This window comes from Aspergillus neoniger (genome assembly GCF_003184625.1).
Source record: "Aspergillus neoniger CBS 115656 unplaced genomic scaffold BO87scaffold_1, whole genome shotgun sequence".
Classification (NCBI taxonomy): Eukaryota; Fungi; Ascomycota; class Eurotiomycetes; order Eurotiales; family Aspergillaceae; genus Aspergillus; species Aspergillus neoniger.
The window spans coordinates 441,438-461,296 of NW_020291129.1; the positions used below are offsets into that span (position 1 = coordinate 441,438).

The 19,859-nt window shown below is 53.5% G+C and overlaps 9 protein-coding genes across 9 annotated transcripts; 4 read left to right on the forward strand and 5 right to left on the reverse strand.

Moving 5' to 3' along the window:
• Positions 1-171: 171 nt before the first annotated feature.
• Positions 172-3,820, reverse strand: BO87DRAFT_371791 (Fibronectin type III domain protein). Its single transcript, XM_025622124.1, has 4 exons — positions 3,605-3,820; positions 3,348-3,541; positions 2,272-3,290; positions 172-2,216 (listed from the first exon to the last, which is right to left on the reverse strand). The coding sequence occupies exons 1-4, from the start codon at positions 3,646-3,648 to the stop codon at positions 270-272; spliced, it is 3,204 nt and encodes a 1,067-aa protein (XP_025485088.1). The 5' UTR covers positions 3,649-3,820; the 3' UTR covers positions 172-269.
• A 336-nt stretch (positions 3,821-4,156) lies between these two features.
• On the forward strand, positions 4,157-7,193 carry BO87DRAFT_323370 (putative lipin Smp2). The gene is made up of 5 exons (XM_025620025.1): positions 4,157-4,623; positions 4,676-4,746; positions 4,802-5,093; positions 5,159-6,050; positions 6,105-7,193. The coding sequence occupies exons 1-5, from the start codon at positions 4,515-4,517 to the stop codon at positions 7,003-7,005; spliced, it is 2,265 nt and encodes a 754-aa protein (XP_025485089.1). The 5' UTR covers positions 4,157-4,514; the 3' UTR covers positions 7,006-7,193.
• A 190-nt stretch (positions 7,194-7,383) lies between these two features.
• On the forward strand, positions 7,384-8,265 carry BO87DRAFT_323374 (putative transcription initiation factor TFIID, 31kD subunit; the record flags this gene model as incomplete). Its single annotated transcript, XM_025620026.1, has 1 exon — positions 7,384-8,265. A coding segment is annotated over exon 1 (693 nt), but the record flags the coding sequence as incomplete, so codon positions are not given.
• A 639-nt stretch (positions 8,266-8,904) lies between these two features.
• On the reverse strand, positions 8,905-9,716 carry BO87DRAFT_323375 (uncharacterized protein; the record flags this gene model as incomplete). Its single annotated transcript, XM_025620027.1, has 2 exons — positions 9,280-9,716; positions 8,905-9,178 (listed from the first exon to the last, which is right to left on the reverse strand). Exons 1-2 carry the CDS (start codon positions 9,425-9,427, stop codon positions 8,907-8,909), a joined length of 420 nt encoding a protein of 139 aa, XP_025485091.1. The 5' UTR covers positions 9,428-9,716.
• Positions 9,717-9,855: 139 nt separating this feature from the next.
• Positions 9,856-11,047, forward strand: BO87DRAFT_323378 (rRNA-processing protein UTP11). The gene is made up of 2 exons (XM_025620028.1): positions 9,856-10,022; positions 10,098-11,047. The coding sequence occupies exons 1-2, from the start codon at positions 9,927-9,929 to the stop codon at positions 10,899-10,901; spliced, it is 900 nt and encodes a 299-aa protein (XP_025485092.1). The 5' UTR covers positions 9,856-9,926; the 3' UTR covers positions 10,902-11,047.
• Positions 11,002-14,095, reverse strand: BO87DRAFT_3568 (histidine biosynthesis protein HIS4). The gene is made up of 3 exons (XM_025621384.1): positions 12,964-14,095; positions 11,358-12,914; positions 11,002-11,302 (listed from the first exon to the last, which is right to left on the reverse strand). The coding sequence occupies exons 1-3, from the start codon at positions 13,805-13,807 to the stop codon at positions 11,103-11,105; spliced, it is 2,601 nt and encodes an 866-aa protein (XP_025485093.1). The 5' UTR covers positions 13,808-14,095; the 3' UTR covers positions 11,002-11,102.
• Positions 14,096-14,449: 354 nt separating this feature from the next.
• Positions 14,450-15,162, reverse strand: BO87DRAFT_323381 (uncharacterized protein). The gene has a single exon (XM_025620029.1). The coding sequence runs from the start codon at positions 15,100-15,102 to the stop codon at positions 14,854-14,856; it is 249 nt and encodes an 82-aa protein (XP_025485094.1). The 5' UTR covers positions 15,103-15,162; the 3' UTR covers positions 14,450-14,853.
• A 997-nt stretch (positions 15,163-16,159) lies between these two features.
• BO87DRAFT_296651 (glycoside hydrolase family 47 protein) lies at positions 16,160-17,753 on the forward strand (the record flags this gene model as incomplete). Its single annotated transcript, XM_025618994.1, has 2 exons — positions 16,160-17,440; positions 17,493-17,753. 2 exons carry the CDS (start codon positions 16,160-16,162, stop codon positions 17,751-17,753), a joined length of 1,542 nt encoding a protein of 513 aa, XP_025485095.1.
• A 1,216-nt stretch (positions 17,754-18,969) lies between these two features.
• On the reverse strand, positions 18,970-19,847 carry BO87DRAFT_323388 (superoxide dismutase). Its single transcript, XM_025620030.1, has 3 exons — positions 19,734-19,847; positions 19,207-19,680; positions 18,970-19,143 (listed from the first exon to the last, which is right to left on the reverse strand). Exons 1-3 carry the CDS (start codon positions 19,776-19,778, stop codon positions 19,030-19,032), a joined length of 633 nt encoding a protein of 210 aa, XP_025485096.1. The 5' UTR covers positions 19,779-19,847; the 3' UTR covers positions 18,970-19,029.
• Positions 19,848-19,859: the final 12 nt, after the last annotated feature.

A 19,859-nucleotide genomic window follows, 5' to 3' on the forward strand; every position in this document is an offset into this window, starting at 1 on the left:
TGCACCAATTGCTCTTAGCATGTCTTGTTCGTATAATTTACTTCGACGACATATGCTTTCGACTAGAGCCGCCGCTTTAATTGCTACAGTAAATGACAGGTATACAGAAAAGTAGATCATATCAAGAGGATAAGAAAGGCATGCTATGTGCCACAAAATGACTTCTACCGTCACTAGTTAAGAAATTGAAAGAATGCCTAACGCCACACGGCGACCTAAAAAAAAAAAAAAAATAAAAAAAAGAAATAGAAAGAATGGATGTTGTATGTTCATGCGTGGATATCCTCCGCTGCCTCTTCATCCTCCGCCTCGCTAACATGCTCACTGGGGCGTTCACTCGTCTCACTGGCGGCCTTATCGGACTTCCTGGACATGCGGCTGAAGAATCCCAGGCTGCTTCGAGTAGATCGGTCTGCTGAAGGGGCGCTGGACACGGTGCTGTCCACGCTCTTGGCAAGCATCGCCTCGCTATGTGCGTCTTCGTCAATGTCGCCTTGCGAAGGGTCACCCTTCTTGGAGAAAAGCCCTGACCGGTCCTTCCAGGAACTGAACTTGCTGGAGCTGCCCTTTCGGGTGATCTTACGAATGAATGACTCTTTCGAGCTTCCATTATCCAGCGAGCCTGCGGAGGGCATACGTTCCAAGGATTCATACGAGTCGCCTGTGTACATAGAGAAAGAGCGAGAATCCCGCGAGGTGCGCGATTCAGACGGAGAGCCTTCTTCCATGTGGAAGTCAAACGGAGCATCTAGCTCTCGGTCTTTCGCTGCCTCCTTCTCTTTGCTCTTGTCCGACCGCTTCCCAAAGATGGTCCTAAAGGAAGGTGCAGCAGGATTCAATTTTGGAGTGACTGGCCGATGAGAAGATGATGGCCGTGTACCGATCGGCGCCTGCAATGGCCGGCCTTGTCTCTCGAACGAATCTTGGAGAAAGTCTGGCTCCCCAGTAAGGCCCAAAGGTAGGTGACCCGATGAGCCGTACTGTGTAGATGGCCGGCGCGACTGCACCCGAGACCAGGTCGATGGGGAAGTCCAATCAAACCCCAAAGGACTTCGATGGCCTTGCTTTTCTGCCGATGGCCAACCGAAGTGACGATTATCGGTGGAGGGATGAGGAAGCTGGTTTTCGAAAGAGAAGGTCGATGAGGGCCGCGGAGACAACGACTCCCGGCGCACTGTGCCCAAGATGGAGGAAGGATCGATGGGATCATGACGAGGACTGAACTGGTTGTATCCTGTGCTATGATCGGAGGTTTCACTGGATTTGAGCAGACCGTGTCCACTGCCGAATCCAAATCGGCTGGGTGAGAAGATGCTGGAAATGCCTGCGCGTCGCGAGGGAAGATGATCGGAAGAGCTGTCTGTTGTAACACCTGCTGTGTTGCTCCTGGGGAACAGAGACATCGGATTCGCCCAGTTGCCTGTATAGCTCAGCCGACGACGTCTAGCCCCTATGGGATCCATCTCCTCCAAATTACGGGGGAACGACTGACTTTGTCCTGGTTTCAGACTGCCCAGTAGAGGTGGCTCGTCTGCCAATGTCTTGCCGCGAGGACGGTGGAAGCCAAAGAGCCCCGAAAGCCTGCGCGACGCACTTTTGGGCGCCTCGCCTACATCCAAATTCACCGGTTGCGATTCAACATCTTTGGGCAGGGTCTGGTCCTCCGGACTAGCGAAGAGGCTTTCCGGCCTGCTTCCGGTAGAGTCTGGCGAAGGTGGCCCATGAGGAAACTCTAGCGCAGTGCTTGGTTGTTCGAGGTTGGAAAAGCGAGAACGGATGGCCGGACGGGGGAGTTCGGGCGACTCCTCGTCTCCGAGGAGATCGGACGGAAGAAGTGCGTCGGCGCGAGGGCTCATTTGAGGGTTTCCAAGCGACATATCCGAGTATCCCCGCGTACTATCCGACTGGCCCGAAAGGCTTGGGAGGGTCATTCCATTGTTGATGTTGAAGAAGGCAGAAGTCGGGCCAAAGGTGGGAGACCCAGTGGCAGGAGGGTTGTAGCTGATGCCACCTGAGAACGATGGCTCTATGGCGGTGAAATTCATCGGAGATGAGACATTACTAGCGAGTGAGCTGCGGTGTCGACGTGGGCGAATAGTCGCAGTGTTGGAGAGATCAAGATCGAGAGCTGGGAGAGAGAAGGGTCCTGTGCTGCCGGTACGTTCGGTAGTTAGCCACTTCAGGCGCTCCTGCGCTTCTTGGTACTGCTGCTGAGCCTGTAGAGCCAGTTAGAGACTAGGTCAAGAACCAAGCTATTGTAGATATACTAACCTGGGTATGGAGGTTGACAAGGGTAGCATAGCGAGCGTGAAGATTGCTCAATTTGATCTCCCACTGGCGGGCTCGCTCATTGTCAATGCGATCCAGCTCCTTTCCATCCTCGCTATCTGCTTCCTGGTGGGTTTGCCTCTCCTCCTCCAGCTTCTTGACACGTCCGCCCTTGTCTTGGATTTCGTCATCGATGACCTTCATCTCTGCCTGCTCCTTAGCAATCTTCTCCCGTATCTCATCTCCACGCTGCTTTCTCTCTTCTTCCAGCCGTGTCTTTTCCTCCTTCGACTCCGCTGCTTCACGGTTCATATTCTCAACCCGCTCCTGCCACCGGACGATATCGGACTTGCGCTTCTTACGCTCAGACTCCTTCTGCTGCAGGAGTCTTTCACGCTTCGCCTTCTCACTCTGCACTGTACGGTTGACACTTTCCAGCTTGTAAACGTGCTTCTTCAAATCGCCGCTCGCTTCATCCTTTTCCTTGACCCGCTTTTTCAATTCGTCACGCTGTTTCTCGAGTTCCTTCAGAAGAGCGATGTGCTCATCTTCTTCATCCGTAGTTTGCTTCTCGACGGTCTCGTTCTCGTGCTGCAGGGACTTCAATCGGTCGGCAAGTTGTTCGAGAGTCTCGTCGTGATCGTCATTCGTGGTGCTCTTTTGTGTCTCCTCCGCATGGCCATGCGAGACCTCCGTCCCGCTCGCTGCAGGAGACGGTTTCCGCCCGGCTGAAGATCGCTTGGCTTGGAGCTGTCCTCCGCTGTGCTCCCGAGACATCACGGGCGCCGAGGGGGCAGCAAGACCAGCGGTAGACCGGGGGATGGACGCCCGAATGGTAGGATTGCCGACCGCAGCATTCTGTTGGGTTTGCGACAAGGGCAGAGACTTTGTGCGCACATGGATGATTGCACTTGGGGTTTGGAAGTTCGCAGCACTAACTGAAAGAACGCAGATATGATAGATACTTCCGGGAACCAAGTCCAAGATTTCGACTGCAGTTTCCGCTCGTTTCGATTCGCCCACTGACAACTCATTAGTATCAACAGAAAGAGATTCGAGGGAGCCATTGCCGAGGGTACCCTTAATGCCGTTCAATTGGATGATGTGCTTGTGGATGGAATTGTGAAATTCGGGTTGTTTCCAGGCGATGCGAATTTCACGGGCGGTAATCTCTTCGAGGGTGACTTCTGGTGGCGGAGGAATATCCAGACCGAGCTTTTCAACTAGGACGTCGTTGGGGGTCTGGCAGACCTGCCACGCACGGTACAGTAGCCTTTGAGAGAAGTTAAATTTAGTTGTGCGCTCTCTACACACTAACTGAGACCTTGCGACCTACCAGATCAGAGCCCAGAGAATGGTGACAGCCAGGAAGAGAGCCATGACGCCTCGCACCCTCACTCGGGGAACTACGCTGGGGTAGGCGTCGAAGGAGAGAAACAACGGCTCATACATCCCAGCGTCCGAAACCCATGGAGAGGGAGAAAGGAGGGAGGGGACTGACAACCTCGTCGAGGGGCAGTGAAGGGTCAGCAAGCAGACGATTCACCTAGATAATCCGTGAGAGTCGAGGAGGAATTAATCCGATGCTCCGCGGAGGGCTGCCGAGAGAGGAGTGGGACAGAGTCACCTGACTGAGATAACTTAGCTGACTACTTTGCTTGCTGACTCAGCTCTGAGTCAACTGGATGTAGATCATGGGATGTTCCAGACTAAACTACTTTGGGACATTCCTCAAAAAATAGCCTGCACCAGCCGGAAGGGGCCTAGTGCCCGCTTGAAGCCGAGGAAGGCAGGGAAGAAGCAGCCTGGAGCACATGACGGACCGCCCGGCCGGGGAGGAACAGACGAAGCGGTTGGGCTGTTGAGCCTTCTTGCAGGTCCCAACAATCATAGATTCGCCTTTTGCTAATTCCTTCTCCCATTTCGCTGTCCTAACTGTCTCCCTTTGTTGTCTATACGCCCTGCTGGTGCTGCAGGTTCCACTCGCTTGGTTTCGATCGTGGTCAAATGCTTGCATGCCAACTCATTCGCTTTGCAAGTGACCGTCTCTCGTTAGTGATTCCACTTCGGCGCATGTCTATCGGGCATTGTCACATGGGCCGTATGTAGGCGGCAATTCCTGCACCTCCGCCGTCTGACCTCCGACCCCCCCCTCTATCTGCTGTGTTCTTTGTTTTGTGCTTCGCCTTTATCGCTTGGGAATTGTTACAATATTCTCCAGGGACTTTCCCTGTCATTCTCGCAGGATGCAGTACGTCCGAAGTATCAGTGGTTCCGTCTCCAAGACGTGGAACTCCATCAATCCAGCCACCTTGAGCGGGGCAATCGATGTGATCGTGATTGAACAAGAGGATGGTTCGTGGTTTGCCTCTTTATCTGGTCAATCGGACACTAATCTCTCGTATAGGAACTTTGGCTTGTTCACCTTTCCATGTTCGATTCGGCAAATTCTCTTTGCTCCGCCCGTACGAGAAGAAGGTACCGTTCCCGCATCGATCCTCTCAGCAATTCCCATATAACTAAGACGTTCAAGGTGGAATTTTCCGTAAATGGTGTCAAGCAAGACTATGCGATGAAGCTGGGCGAAGGCGGAGAGGCCTTCTTTGTCTTTGAGACAACAGACGAGATCCCCGCCTCGCTGCAGACTTCGCCCCTGGTTTCTCCAAGCAGCAGCCCCAAGATGCGCAGTGAGGAGAACCTCCCTCCATCGCTCCAGGAACCCGATTATTTGGATCTCGATCGATCATCTACGGGCAATTTAGATGGAAAATCTTCAACAGCCCTTCCGGTGCTATCGAGGAGTATGCGGGCATCGAGCGATTTAGGTGGGTTCTATTGCTGACTTCCATATATCATGTTATATCATGTTATTGACATCCATCTGCGACAGGTACCCTTACTCCTCTTTCACGGTCGCCGGATGACTCCAGTCTGGGCAGGTCCCGACATGGCTCTTTCAGCGATACTCCCGCCAAAATCGACCGAACGGCTACGGATACAGTGCTGTTGACCAAGAGCCGCTCCAACAGTGTCAGCGTAGCGGACCAAGTATATGGGATGCAGTCCTCTGGCGCCAGCGCCGCGAGCGATGATCTGGGCCAGGATGGTCGTTCGCGAAGCCCTCCGCCATTAACTCCCGAAGAGGCGATGTCTCGTGCTGTCTCGCTATCGAAGAAACTCTCCGGATCGAATATTCCGTCTCACGTCACCGAAACAGGAGACCTCATGCTCGATATGACCGGGTACAAGAGCAGCGAAGAGGACGCTCTGCGAGCGGAAGTTCTTGCGCGGAAGATCCTTGCAGAGGAGTTGGAGGGCCCCTATGACATTGGGGCTCTCATCGGGGCCGACGAACATGGGAACTTGTGGATCTACAGTAGCGAAGAAGCAAAAGAGGCTGCCAATCGCCGCGCCACCTTTAATGCGATGCGACCAGGCTCCGCCATGAGCGAGCATGCCATCTCCGACCCAGGATATCACAGTGACAGCGACAAGTCTCTGCAGGACAAGCCGCTACCCAGCCGGCACTATCGCACCCAGTCTGATGTCCAACCCGGCTTCCCAACCCCGCCGCAGTCACCGACGACAGAAGCCCAAGAGCCAACTCGAAACTATGCAAAGACCCTCCGTCTCACGAGTAATCAGCTGAAGGCCCTGAACTTGAAGCCTGGGGCGAACAGCATGTCGTTCAGCGTCAACCGGGCTACGTGCACGGCCACGATGTATCTGTGGAACGGGAATATTCCCATTGTTATCTCCGATATTGACGGAACCATCACCAAGTAAGTGTTTTGGATCTGGGATGCGGGATGTCGGAAGTCGCTAATAGATTGTAGGTCTGATGCCCTGGGCCATGTGTTGAACATGATTGGCCGTGACTGGACGCATGCTGGAGTGGCCAAGTTGTATACTGACATTGTCAACAACGGCTACAACATCATGTACCTTACCAGTCGATCAGTTGGCCAGGCAGATACGACGCGGGCCTACTTGTACGGAGTAAATCAGGACGGCTGGCGACTGCCCAAGGGGCCGGTCATCATGAGTCCCGATCGAACCATGGCAGCACTCCGACGAGAAATCTACCTGAGGAAGCCCGAGGTGTTCAAGATGGCCTGCCTGCGGGATATCTTGAACCTGTTCAATGGGAAAGAGAATCCCTTCTACGCCGGGTTCGGCAACCGCCTTACTGATGCGCTGAGTTACCGGTCGGTGAACATCCCGTCCACCAGGATCTTCACGATCAATTCGAATGCCGAGGTCGTCCTGGACCTTCTTAGTCTTAATAAGTACAAGAGCAGTTATGTTTCGATGACGGAGCTGCTGGACCATTTCTTCCCGCCGGTCAGTCTGCTGGTCCAGGCTGGCGGCGAAGAATATACCGACTTTACCTATTGGAGAGAGCCTCCGCCGGACTTGGAGGACTTTTCCTGCACAGACAGCGAAGCGGAGGAAGGAGACCAAGAGGAGGAAGAAGACGAGGAAGAGGACGAGGAGGAATACGACGGGGAGCTGAGTGACGAGGAAGCAAGTGATGTCGACGAAGATGAGGCCGGAGAAGAGCTCGGGGCGAGCTACATCTCGCAGGACTCGGTCGATGGATCTGAACTGGTGGACAGTCTTAATCTCAATGCCGCCGATGAAGAAGACATCGAGGACGAAGATGAGGTCGCCTCGGAAGAGGAGTTGGACCCTCCTCGTCCAAGCCAATCCAACCCTGGCTCTCCCAAACGCTGAGGGCAGCAAGATGCATCAACTGCATTACGATGGCCAACTCACAGGCCAGGGACTTGATATTTATCGCATGGATGAGGTGTTTGTGTTATAGAATTGCATGATGGGCGTTTGCACGGTCGCATAGCCATATTATTACTTTTGTTGGGCGGCACATAATGTATGATAGTCGAGACACTAAGTTGCACAGTATAGAATTGTTGCATCATCAAATTATGTTCTATTTAATCTACTTTCTGCTGTTTCTGCTGCAACATCACGTACATCGATGGTGCCAAATGCTGGCGAATCAATCACCTGCCGAAGGCGGTCTAGCGCGGACTTGCCTGGCCGACCGACTCTCGCTTTGCCTCCATCGGCAGCTTTCATCTCCAGCTTCATCAACCCCAGCACCCATCTACCCTCGCGCATACACTCATCTACACCTGTATCGGATACTGCGAATCCCATTCCGAACAGCAGGCGATGCCAGCACCCACCAATTGACCAGCCTCCGAAGCGCGTCGCTACACCTACTATCCCGTCAACGACTACCACCTCACCCATCACCACCCTCAATACCATTCAAAATGGCCTCACCAAACCACGCGCAACCTCCCACCACCCAGCCCATCACTCCCCCGACCGAACCATCAAGCACCCAACCCACCGCATCCCAAAACACCACCACCACCACTACCGCCCCCGCCGCAGGACCACCAACAACAACAACCGCAACCAACAACCCCAGCGCCCAACCGACCCAGATCCCCTCAACCTCCCTCAAAGACAGCGGCAAATCACGACGTCCGCGCGATGTCCGACTCATCCACATGCTCCTCTCCTCGCTGGGAGTAACAGCATACCAAGAGCGCGTTCCACTGCAACTCCTCGACTTCGCCTACCGCTACACGTCCTCGGTGCTGCAAGATGCCGTGCACCTCGCGACAGAAGGCTACGCCGGTGGCCCTGAGGCCGCCGGTGGTGGTGGAAGTTCCCGTGCCGGCGCGTCCGAAATCAATACTGTGTCGCTACCGGCGCTGCGGCTGGCTATTGCGTCCCGACTGCATTATCAGTTCCAGGCGGGATTACCGAAGGAGTTTTTGATGGATGTGGCGGCTGAGAGGAATCGCGTGGCTTTGCCCGGTGCGAGTCGTGGGTTTGATAGTCAGGGGATGGCGAAGACGGCGGCGGCGAATCAGAGTGTCGTTATGGGTGGGATGAGGTTGCCACCCGAGAGGTTCTGTTTGACGGGTACGGGGTGGAATATGAGGGAGGAGTGGGAGAGTGAGGGGGAGGAGGAGGTGGAAGAGGCTGGGGATGCTGGGAGGGAGAATGGCATGGGTGGTGGTGGTGGTGGTGCTGGGGGTGGGACGAAGGTGGAGGAGGGTGAGGAGGGTGTGGATGAGGAGGAGGATGGGAAGATGGAGGATGTTTTTGGAGAGGATACGGCGATGGGGGAGGGTGATGGGGATGGGGGAGATGGGGATGGGGATAAGGATATGACGGATGTTTAGATCAGTGGAGAGTGTATCTGCATAGAGGCGTTAGGGCGCAGGATAATCAGCTGCTACTGCTATAACTACCTACTTAGTACTTGGACAGGAGGACGGGAGATTCAATTCATCAATTCTTTCTTTGCTATCCTTTTCCTTTTCCTTTTCCTTTCAACATCATGCACCCATCATCTATCGTCGCTCCATCCATCCCTCACCACCACCTACTACTTACTATACAAGTCCCAATGAACACACACTAAGTCTGTAAATGCCAAACAAAACGCCAAAACCAGCAGTATCAATATAAAAGAAACGAAAAAAGAGGAGGATAACCCTATATACGCCAACCCACACACAGCACACAGCACACACAACCCCATCCCCAACCCCATCATACACATACACACCCACCCACCCAATTTCCCTCTACTTCTTCTCAGCAGCAGCTTTCGCAGCAGCCTGCCTCTCCTGATCCTCCCTCATCATGCGAATGACCTCCTCCCTCCGTCTCTCCACCTTCGCAAGCTCCTCCTCCTTCGCCTTCCTCCGCTCCTCATGCGTCGCAAACCACTCCTCTCTCGCCCGGTCTTCTACCTCCGGCTTCGCATGCGCTACCATGCACGAGTTCATCGCTAGTCGTTGGTCCCGACATACCCATGTTGCTGTTATTGTGCGGTTGACGGCGCATTCGGCGAATGCTATACCAATGGCCCCAGTGATTAGTATGCGTTGCGAACACTTTCCCTTCGGTTCGAAGAAGGGAATTGGGATTGAGATTGGGGTATATGGGGGTTCTCACCCTTGATTTCAGGCGCACAGAGAGATCGCACGCGCTTGTAGTAGAGTTGCTTCACTTCTGCTTCTTGGGCGGCGGAGAGGGGGAGGGGGTTGCGGAGGTTGTATTTTGGTTTGGTTGTTGAGTCGGGTTGGGGGGTTGTGGAGGACATTTTGGATTGGTGAGGTGTGTCGAGGTTGTGTATGTATTGTATGTGTGTATGTATGTCTTTGTAGAGAGGAGGTGTTGGTGTTTGCTGGTGGTGGTGGTGGTGGTGGTGGTGCGGTGTCAATCTGTCGTGTATACGAGAAGCAATAGCGCACTGTCCGAACACGAGGAATAATCGTTGTCGTAAATCAATCCGAGAATCCGACACAGGGTATCAATTCATCACCACCAAATACAACCAATTGCATCAAAAGAAGAAAGCTAGGAAACAACACCAATGATCATGCGTTGTCTAGCACAGCTAGAATAGTTAGAATCCAGCGGAGAAAGAAGTCGGACGGGTTGGTCGGCAACTACCCGATTGGGTTTAGTGTCCTCCGACTCCGACTTTTCATTACTTTCTATCTATCTATCTATCCCCATCCTCTTACCCAACAATCAACCAAGTACTTTTACTCCCTTCACAAGTCCCTTTACGCAGGGAGAGAAAAAGGGGATTCATCATGTCTTCCATGCGAAATGCCGTCCAGCGGCGCAACCACCGCGAGCGTGGTCAGCTCGAAGGTCGTGAGAAATGGGGTATTCTTGAAAAGCACAAGGTACATACATACATACATACCCTCATTCTCAATTTCTCTATATTGTCATTACATGCTAACATAATGACTGTATAGGACTACTCCCTCCGCGCGAAAGACTACAACACGAAGAAAGAAAAGATCAAGCGTCTACAAGAAAAAGTCCGCGATCGCAACCCCGATGAATTCGCTTTCGGAATGATGTCGAATTCGTCCGCTCGACAAGGCAAACACGGCGCTGCAGGGAACCGGGACTCGGCTGCTGCACGCGGTCTCAGTCACGACGCTATCAAGTTGCTCAAGACGCAAGATGCGGGGTACCTGCGGACAGTCGGGGAGCGGATCCGGCGACAGATGGAGAAGCTGGAGGAGGAGGTGCGGTTGCAGGATGGGATGAAGGAAATTCTTGATGGGGAGGGTGCGGAAGATAAGAAGAAGGAGGAGGATGTGGGTGATGATGATGATATGGACTTTGATTTTGATTTCGGGGATGATGATGAGATGGATCAGAAGAAAAACAAAAAGAGCAGAAAGTTGGTGTTTGCGGATGATCGGAAGGAGCAGAGAGTGTTGAAGAAGAAAAAGTTGCGGGAGGAAGATGAGGATGAGGATGATGAGGAGGAGGACGAGGATGATTCGTTTGGGAAGCAGATGATGAAGAAGTCGAGGAAGCAGTTGGAGGCAGAGAGACAGGCGCTTGTGGAGGCTCGTCGGGCTCGCAAGCTGAGGAAGCGTGCGGCGGAGGCGCGGGTCAACAAGCTCAAGTCGCTGCAGAAGCAGTATAAGGAGATTACGGCCGCGGAGCGCGAGCTGGATTGGCAGCGTGGTCGGATGGATAATGTGGTGGGTGGCACGAATAGAAATGGTCTTAAGTGGAAGATTCGTGAGCGGAAGAAGTGATTTATTGTTCCTTTCCTTTGGTTTGTGGTTTGTTTATTGTCCATACTGCTACGGCAGTTTATGATTCTGCGTTGCATCGGTGGTGGGAAAAGTTCCGTGTCTACTAGAGGCGTTCGAGATACCATTAATGTACAGTGATCATCAAGACCTTTTATTGATATGCTCATATTACATGCGTCAATCGTAAACCGCTGGTACAAATCATGCCTGCTGCTTCTTCATGTGCGCCACGCGGATGCTCACGGCCCGCTTGTGCGCATCCAGTCCCTCCACTGCTGCCAGCTGCTCCACCGTGCGAGACAGGCCCAGCAGACCGTCTGCCGTCAGGTTCGAGCTGGTGATGTGCTTGAGGAAGGAGCCCAGGTTCACACCGGAGTACTGCTTGGCGTAGCCGTAGGTCGCTGTGACTATTAGCTTGGTTCACAATACTAGTTTGAAGAGATCGGAAAAACTTACGCAAAGAGTGGTTGACACCGGCAGAGTAATCGCCCACACTCTCCGGGGTCCACTGGCCGATGAACACACTACCGGCGTTCTGCACCTTCTCAACTGCCGCCTCGGCGTTCTGGATCTGCAGGATCAAGTGCTCAGGGGCGTAGTCGTTGCTGAGAGCCATGGCTTCCTCGAGGTCGCGCACAACGAAAGTGACCGAGTGCGCCAGAGAGCCCTTGACAATGTCCACACGGGGCAGAGCCTTGGCCTGAACGTCAACCTCCTTCTCAATGGCCTGAAGCTGCTCCTCGCTCAGGTCAATGGCGATGAGGATAACCTGAGAGTCCACGCCGTGCTCGGCCTGACTCAGCAAGTCAGAAGCGACGAAAGCAGGGTTGGCGTCCTTGTCCGCAATCACCAGCACTTCACTGGGACCAGCGGGCATGTCAATGCTGACACCGGCGGAGGTGTCGTTGGCGACCAACATCTTGGCGGCAGTGACGAACTGGTTGCCAGGACCCAGGATCTTGTCCACCTTGCTGACACTCTCCGTGCCGTATGCCATGGCAGCGACTGCCTGAGCACCACCGGCAAGCACGATGCTTTCAGCACCGACCTTGTGCGCAACGTAGACAATCTCAGGCGAGATGCTGCCATCCGCGCGAGGAGGAGAAGCGAAGACCAGCTTCTTGCAGCCAGCCACCATAGCGGGAACACCCAGCATCATGGCGGTCGACGGCAGAACGGCAGTACCACCGGGGATGTAGAGACCGACGCGCTCAATGGGACGAGAGAAACGAGAGCAGACCACGCCCGGCATGGTCTCCACCTTCAAGCCCTCGTTGCTGTCCTTCTGGGCGCTGTGGAACTTGGCAATGTTGGAGATACTGATATCAATGGCCTCCTGGGTCTCGGGGGACAGCTTCATCAGCTCAGGCGGGAAAGGAGCGCTAAGCACCGGGGAGGTCAAAGAAGTGGCCTTTTCGAACTTGTGGGTGTACTTGAGCACGCCGGCGTCACCGTTCTTGCGGACGTCATCAATGATGGGGCGGACGAGAGCGACGATGGCATCGTTGGACTTCTGAGAAGGACGCTTGAGGTAGTCCTGGACGACATTCTCGGGGGTCGAAGCGGTAATAACGCGGGTCATCTGCATGGGCTCATCGGCCTTGGGAGCGGGCTCAGCAGGCTTAGCGGGCTGAGCAGCGGGCTTCGATTCGGCCAGACCAGCCTTCTCTGCCCAAGGGCCCTTGGCATCACCCTTTCTCCTCTTCACCTTCAGACTCTTGAGGTCCAGGTTCCTCTCCACATCCTCCAGGCTGACACCGGCCGCGACGCAGCGAGTAAGAGCGAAGTAGAGAAGATCCGCAGCCTCGAAGGCAATCTCTTCCTTGGTGTTGGCGCGGCACAGCTCATCAGCTTCCTCCATGATCTTGGCCTGGGTGAGCTTGGGCTCGTTGAAAAGGCGGGCAGTGTAGGATCCGGCGGGCGCATCAGCCTTGCGGGCTTGCAGGGTCTTCTGAAGACGGGCGAGACCGTTGTAGGGGCCGAAGCAGCTGGCGGTTCCAAGGTGGCAGAAACCTTTGAAGATGGTTAGTAGATTCAAGCGGACTGGGAACTCTAGACTTACCTCTGCCAATCTGGTTAACAACAAAGACCAAGCAATCGCTGTCGCAGTCAAAGCCGACGCGGATCAGCTCCTGCACGTCTCCGCTGGACTGACCCTTGTACCAAAGACCACGCTTCCGGCTCTGGTACACGCCGGTGCCAGTGCGGAGGGCCTCGGCAATGCTCTCGTCGTTGCTCCACACCAGTCCCAGACATGTTCCGCGCTCATCAGTCACGGTGGTGGCGTACAGACCGTTGCTCTGGTCTGCGACAGCACGGGCAGCAATGAGAGAGGCGGCGACGATCTTGCCGTTGGGTTCCTTGTGTTCGAAGGTCAATGCATCCGCAGACACAACGCTGACGCCGCCCTGGGCCAGGGTGTCCTTGAGCGTCTCCTCCGTGGGGGTGCTAGTGTATGTGCGGTACAAGTTCTGGGCTTCCAGGTTCATGCCAAGCTTCTCAGCGATGGCCTTGACGGCAGATGAGTCGGTCGACAAGCCAGCATCCTTGTGTTCGGTGGACTCGCCCACCCAGGTCTTGAAGGCATCCACCTGGCTCTCGGCAGCATAGACGACGAGACGTGATGACGGGACGGACTGTTCTTGGGACAGAGCCGTCAGTTGGTTGAGGGAGATGAAGATCTTGGCGGCGCCGGCATTGAGGATATCGACGAGGTCGCCAGTGGAGGTAATGGCAGTAGCGTCAACATAGACATCAAGGAGGCGGAAGTTGCGCTTGAGGAAGTCCTCAGCTTGGGCGAGGCTGGAAACCTTGACGAGGACGCGACCGAAGTAGGCGATCTGCTTGAGGGAGAGGCCGGAGGAGGGGGAAGCGGGGTCGTACGAGACGAGGAGGGGAGTGGCCATGATGGATAAATGGAAGGGGAACTCTCTAGGGGAATTGCTCAAGGAGAGAGAATCAGAAGTAAGATCCCCAAGACGGGGAAGAAAGACAGAAGTTGGACACTGAGGAGAGAAGACGCGAGAGACAAGCGAGAGAAAGTGAGTCAGTCCGTCCGGGGCGGATCGGGGCAAAGATAAAGAAAGACTCCGCCTGCAATTTTCTTCCTGTTCTTTTGCCCCGCCATCGGAGAGGTTCTCACCGCCCGCCACAAATGCCCTGCAATTGATTGGATTGGCAGTGTTGGGATGCCTTTATCCATGGCTGACGGTCGCACAGAGTTAATCCCCTTGGGCAGATGTCGGGTCTGGCCATGTTCCTGAAGCTTGTTGCTTCAATGGGAGTTCCTACTGATCCTGTTGGCGGGGTTGGCATGTCCCTATGAAATTCTGTGGGATCCCGTCAATTCCCTCCACCGGATTCAATTTAGAGTGTTGATTAAGTTGATCCAGTTCATCATTAATTCCGTGCGGTCACATACGGGCCGATTAATCTCGGAGGAATTACTATGCAGCTTCAAATGAATGGGCGAATATCCTCCGAATGCTGTCACCTCCACATGTTGGCATAACTTGCGGCATTTCATCCCGCATTCGGTCGGCCCCAGTGCCGATCGGGCGCGCTATTAATACCCTATTATTACCTGCTCCTAGAGTCCACAGTTACTTGCAGCCAGCATGTTTTAAGAGATCATAAACTGACAGTCCTTTCCACTGACTCTTCGCAGTGCATCTCTCCAATTCGAGCATCCCAGCCGGTCGATTCACTATCCCGAATGAAGACAGTACAATCAACAATCATAGGCAAACATCAATAACCGCGTATTGACTTTTCAGCTGCCCAGCGAGGCAGCATGAAAAGTGTCTAGGTCGTCATTCTCCGTAAAAGTGAAGCGTCTTATTATAGAGGCTGTCACTCTCGGCGGCAATAGTATGAATAGCATTGATAACCAACCGGTACTACAGTGTCTCCTGGGTTTGTGTGAAGAGAAGCCAGGCGCAAAATAATGTCTTCAGTCAACGTACAGTAAATATCCTTTAGGCGAGAGTCCCGAGGCAGCACCATATCCCCTGCTGGGAAGTGGCCAAGGGTCAGAGACCCTTGATGTATCCCATTCCAGGGAGAATATATTCCCTTCATTCACAGTACAAGCCAACAAGAAAAGTTTGATGAAACTGGTGACCGAACCTGCTCTGCAGTGCTCACATTCTAGACGCTGGTGTTCACGTCCAGGTGGATCACTTGCAATCATGAAGCACATGCGATGTTTCTGCAAGTAGACTGGTGACCTGATGTAGTAAACTCTAAACACACAGCCGAGGACACCCCGATCATGAAGGGTCCTGGCATTTGAAAGCGGGGATATAGTGAAGTACTATTTGGGGTTGTCAGCCCACGCCCAACCCCAGGCACACCTTGTCAAGGCAAGCATCTGATGCAGCTCGTGTGAGACAGGGATAAGAATATCGTATGGCTCGATCTAACCATATCGAGAACGGCCCAGAGATACTGACACTTAGTCCAGGCGATCACCTTTGGTTTTTTTTTCCTCGATTTCAAACCTACTTTCCACTAGTCGGTCTGAGGTCTCCGAATCTCCAGGCGATCATCTGCCCATCCTCATCATCTGCTATGCGGACTGACCTGCCCGAATGATCGACTAAATAGTCCTTCGTACTGGCCATCGCGATGTGACTGTGGCACCTCGCCAAGTCTCGAGTTAAATTAAGCGCCCACCCTGAAGTATCTGATGGGTATGAAGTGAGGATGGAGTACCTGCTGAGTTGCCTGCACGGCCAGCCAGGAACAAGTACCGATCACATCAGGAATACCCCTCGGGGACCAGCAGAGGAATCCACCCTTGCATGGATGGCCCTCCAATCGGAGGCTCAGATTGGCGGGGTTAGACCCAAAGCAGCTTAGCGGGATGGGGCTTGGCCCCGCCCAGGAACCAGGGACTGCTGGCTGCCTTTCCTGTTTGGGAAACTCCAGGGCCGCCTCCATCTTCCCCTGTGCCGTCATTGTATGCAAAGCAGTTCTTGTGTGTGTCCTCACACTGGCACACTTGATGGAATCCTACAACTAAACTAGTAGTCTGCGGGTCTCCCCCAAAATGGATGCAGCATAACTCTCCTTCTCAGCCTGATCCCGTCTGCTTCTCCGCATTCTTTAGCCGGTAGATCGTCTTATTTATACCCGATTCCGTCCGCTTGTTGACGTGCTCTCATTCTTGCGTCCTGTTTTCGTGGTCTGTGCAAGACCAGTTTGGTTTTTTATTTCGGGTCTGCTCACTCGGTTGTCACTCATTTCGCCAAACCATGCATCTCCCCTCGCTTTCCTTGACCCTGACGGCCTTGGCCATCGCCAGTCCTTCTGCCGCTTATCCTCACTTTGGCTCCTCCCAGCCCGTCCTTCACAGTAAAACCGACACCACTCAATCGCGCGCAGACGCCATCAAGGCTGCTTTTTCGCACGCCTGGGACGGCTACCTCCAATACGCCTTCCCTCATGACGAGCTGCACCCCGTGTCGAATGGCTATGGCGACTCCCGGAATGGATGGGGTGCCTCTGCCGTGGATGCACTCTCCACAGCAGTGATCATGCGCAATGCCACCATTGTCAATCAGATCCTGGACCACGTGGCCAAGATTGATTACTCCAAGACAAACACCACGGTGAGCCTCTTCGAGACCACCATCCGTTATCTGGGCGGCATGCTGTCCGGATACGATTTGTTGAAGGGTCCCGTGTCCGACCTGGTGCCAGACTCGTCGAAAATCGACGTGCTTTTGACCCAATCGAAGAACCTCGCCGACGTGCTTAAATTCGCCTTCGACACGCCTTCGGGGGTTCCGTACAACAACCTCAACATCACCTCAGGGGGGAACGATGGAGCCAAGACCAATGGTCTGGCTGTGACGGGTACATTGGCGCTGGAATGGACGCGCCTGTCGGATCTTACCGGTGACACCACGTATGCCGACCTGAGTCAAAAGGCCGAGTCGTACCTCCTCAACCCGCAGCCCAAGTCTGCGGAGCCGTTCCCCGGCTTGGTTGGAAGCAACATCAACATCAGCAATGGACAATTCACAGATGCGCAGGTGAGCTGGAATGGCGGCGATGACTCTTACTACGAGTACCTCATCAAGATGTACGTGTACGACCCTAAGCGGTTCGGTCTCTACAAGGACCGCTGGGTGGCCGCGGCGCAATCGACGATGCAGCATCTGGCGTCGCACCCCTCGTCCCGCCCGGACCTGACCTTCCTGGCATCCTACAACAACGGAACTTTGGGATTGAGCTCGCAGCACTTGACCTGCTTCGACGGAGGTAGCTTCTTGCTGGGAGGCACCGTACTGAACCGGACGGACTTCATTAATTTCGGCCTGGACCTGGTGAGCGGGTGCCATGATACGTACAACTCGACATTGACGGGCATTGGTCCGGAGTCGTTCAGCTGGGATACCAGCGACATTCCCTCGAGCCAGCAGTCGCTCTACGAGAAAGCCGGATTTTACATCACAAGTGGCGCGTACATTCTGCGCCCGGAAGTGATTGAAAGCTTCTACTATGCCTGGAGAGTTACCGGGCAGGAAACAGTAAGCTTGAGTCCTCATTCTATTAGGTCAATAGTAACTAACAACATCTTAGTACCGGGATTGGATCTGGAGCGCATTCAGCGCTGTCAACGACTACTGCCGCACCAGCTCTGGATTTTCAGGTCTGACGGACGTGAACGCGGCCAACGGCGGCAGCCGGTACGACAACCAGGAGAGTTTCCTGTTTGCCGAGGTGATGAAATACTCGTACATGGCGTTTGCGGAAGATGCGGCCTGGCAGGTGCAGCCCGGCAGCGGGAACCAATTTGTGTTCAACACCGAGGCACATCCAGTGCGGGTGAGTAGTACATAAATGGGTAGACATTGTTAGAGTGTATGGTATCAATAGAGACATGGCATTCAGCAGAATACTATCTGCCTTGTTCTAATTATACTCTAGACAAGAAACCCCCGCAAACTCGCTCATACTTTCTCCCATTCTTTATCCCATTCAGTAGATCCTCAATAGATGATAGGTGGTCCACCGCCCCACCCCCATACAAAATAGTCGGTGGCGCCCCACACCCAGAGATGCGCACATTTGAGCAGCTTTGCTTTCAGTGGTACCTTGGGGACTGGGACATGTCCATATCATGCTACTATCTATGTGTTTACGTACGTACCTTGGGGGCTAGACAATATAGACATAGAAGCTCTTTGATTTCTTCTCTCCATAAACACAGCACCTCCATCTACACTCTCTTCTTTTCTTACACATACACCCACCAACTCCAAACTATACAGAATCCCTCCCCTAGCACAGTGTAAACGCACAAATCCCCAAAGAATACACATAAGTAAAAAAGACACTGAATATGTGCGGCCCCTCCCGCCCAAGCTCTGGCTCTCTCGTCGCTGTTATCTTCCCTTCATCATCATCAGCCTCAAGTTCATCATCACCGCCCTCTTCGCCTTCATCATCATCCTCAAATGACTCCACATCACCAACAACAAACCCATCATACTACCTCTTTTTCAAAAACACAACACCCTCAGCATCAGATACCCAAACAGGGAAAGAATCGAGAATAACAACAAAAGCCCTCTTCCGCATCCCCGATCCTCTCACTCGCAGATCATTCCAGGAGAGTGCGGCGGTGTATATGCGGATTGAGTATGTATATCCTATCCTATGCCTTCTATTAGCTCTATCTCTGTGAATAGTTACTAATCTTGTGGTGTAGGAAATACGGAGATCTCACGGTGGAGAATAGATCTCCCCCATTACATTATTTCCGGTTACCGATGATGAAGATGCAAGGAGGTGGTGGAGAGGAATTTGAGGTTACCTTGCCGGAGAAATTGGAGTTGGGGGTCTCCGAGATGGGGATTGTGGGGAGGTGTGTTAGGGTTGGGGTTGGGATGGATGGTGGTGGTGTTGGGGATGGGATTGGGGTTGTAGATATGGGGAGGGGGGTGGTGGGGTATGATTGATCTTTTTCAGATTTGTTTTGCTATATGTGTTGTTGTGCTTTAGATGGTGATACTAGAGATATGGAATAGAAGAGAAGGAATAAATCTTTCAATCAGTCATGTATGTGGCTGTTATGGACAGTCTTTTCATAGAAACATAAAGAGAGAGAGGCTAACTACAACTTCAATGAACCTAGTTCCTCCGTACCATTCAAATACCGATGCTCTGCTTCTTCCCAGTTAATCACCTTCCAAATGTTCTGTACATAGGAAGCCTTGTTGTTCAGGTACTACACCACACCCCCATTACATTAGCATCACCCAACGCAAGTAGAATGGAAAGGGGTCCTCACCTGCAAATAATAAGCATGCTCCCACATATCCACCCCAAACACCGGAATCGGCCCTGTCACCGGATCCTGATCCTTCGTCGTGACAATCTCAAGGAATCCCTTCTTCCCCGAACTCACCAGCCAGCCCCATCCACTGCCCTGGATGCCCAACAGCACCGCCTCAAACGCATCTGTGAAGTTCTTGACTGATCCCCACTGCTTCTCAATAGCGTCTTTGAGGGTCGGGGCGGATTGCTCCAGCTTAGTGGCCGGGGAGTCGTAGCGAGCCAAGTTCTTCCAGAACAGCGAGTGGTTGATGTGGCCGCCGCCGTTGAACTTGAGCTTCTGCTGGATGCTGATGAGCTGGGTGATGTCGTTGCTGTCGAGAGCGGAGGCTTGAGAGGCGAGGGCGGCGTTGAGGTTGTTCACGTAGGTTTGATGGTGCTTCTTGTGGTGGAGTTCCATGATTTGTTTGGAGATGATGGGTTCGAGGGCCTGTTGTTGATGAGATGTGGAAGAAGAGAGAGGAGGAGAAGGGAAAGTCTTACATCGTAGTCGTAGGGGAGGTCTGGAAGGGTGTATTTGGAGGTCATTTTGGCTGTTGGACTGTTCAATAGGTGAGAGGGCGGTGATGTTGTTGGAAGAGAAGAGAGGAGGGGGAGGTGGGGGGGGGG

Excerpts from the sequence above, each read along its gene's own strand:
- BO87DRAFT_371791 (XM_025622124.1), bottom strand. The coding sequence starts at position 3,648 with ATGGCTCTCTTCCTGGCTGTCACCATTCTCTGGGCTCTGATCTG. Across the intron at positions 3,542-3,604 it reads ATTCTCTGGGCTCTGATCTG|GCTACTGTACCGTGCGTGGC; the intron begins GTAGGTCGCAAG and ends CTTCTCTCAAAG. Across the intron at positions 3,291-3,347 it reads CCAATTGAACGGCATTAAGG|TGGGCGAATCGAAACGAGCG; the intron begins GTACCCTCGGCA and ends ATGAGTTGTCAG.
- BO87DRAFT_323370 (XM_025620025.1), top strand. The coding sequence starts at position 4,515 with ATGCAGTACGTCCGAAGTATCAGTGGTTCCGTCTCCAAGACGTGGAAC. Across the intron at positions 4,624-4,675 it reads CGTGATTGAACAAGAGGATG|GAACTTTGGCTTGTTCACCT; the intron begins GTTCGTGGTTTG and ends TCTCTCGTATAG. Across the intron at positions 4,747-4,801 it reads TCCGCCCGTACGAGAAGAAG|GTGGAATTTTCCGTAAATGG; the intron begins GTACCGTTCCCG and ends AAGACGTTCAAG.
- BO87DRAFT_323378 (XM_025620028.1), top strand. The coding sequence starts at position 9,927 with ATGTCTTCCATGCGAAATGCCGTCCAGCGGCGCAACCACCGCGAGCGT. Across the intron at positions 10,023-10,097 it reads GTATTCTTGAAAAGCACAAG|GACTACTCCCTCCGCGCGAA; the intron begins GTACATACATAC and ends ATGACTGTATAG.
- BO87DRAFT_3568 (XM_025621384.1), bottom strand. The coding sequence starts at position 13,807 with ATGGCCACTCCCCTCCTCGTCTCGTACGACCCCGCTTCCCCCTCCTCC. Across the intron at positions 12,915-12,963 it reads TGTTAACCAGATTGGCAGAG|GTTTCTGCCACCTTGGAACC; the intron begins GTAAGTCTAGAG and ends CCATCTTCAAAG. Across the intron at positions 11,303-11,357 it reads CGGTGTCAACCACTCTTTGC|CGACCTACGGCTACGCCAAG; the intron begins GTAAGTTTTTCC and ends TAATAGTCACAG.
- BO87DRAFT_323381 (XM_025620029.1), bottom strand. The coding sequence starts at position 15,102 with ATGTGCTTCATGATTGCAAGTGATCCACCTGGACGTGAACACCAGCGT.
- BO87DRAFT_323388 (XM_025620030.1), bottom strand. The coding sequence starts at position 19,778 with ATGACCTCCAAATACACCCTTCCAGACCTCCCCTACGACTACGAT. Across the intron at positions 19,681-19,733 it reads ACCTCCCCTACGACTACGAT|GCCCTCGAACCCATCATCTC; the intron begins GTAAGACTTTCC and ends CATCAACAACAG. Across the intron at positions 19,144-19,206 it reads AGCATGCTTATTATTTGCAG|TACCTGAACAACAAGGCTTC; the intron begins GTGAGGACCCCT and ends GGTGTGGTGTAG.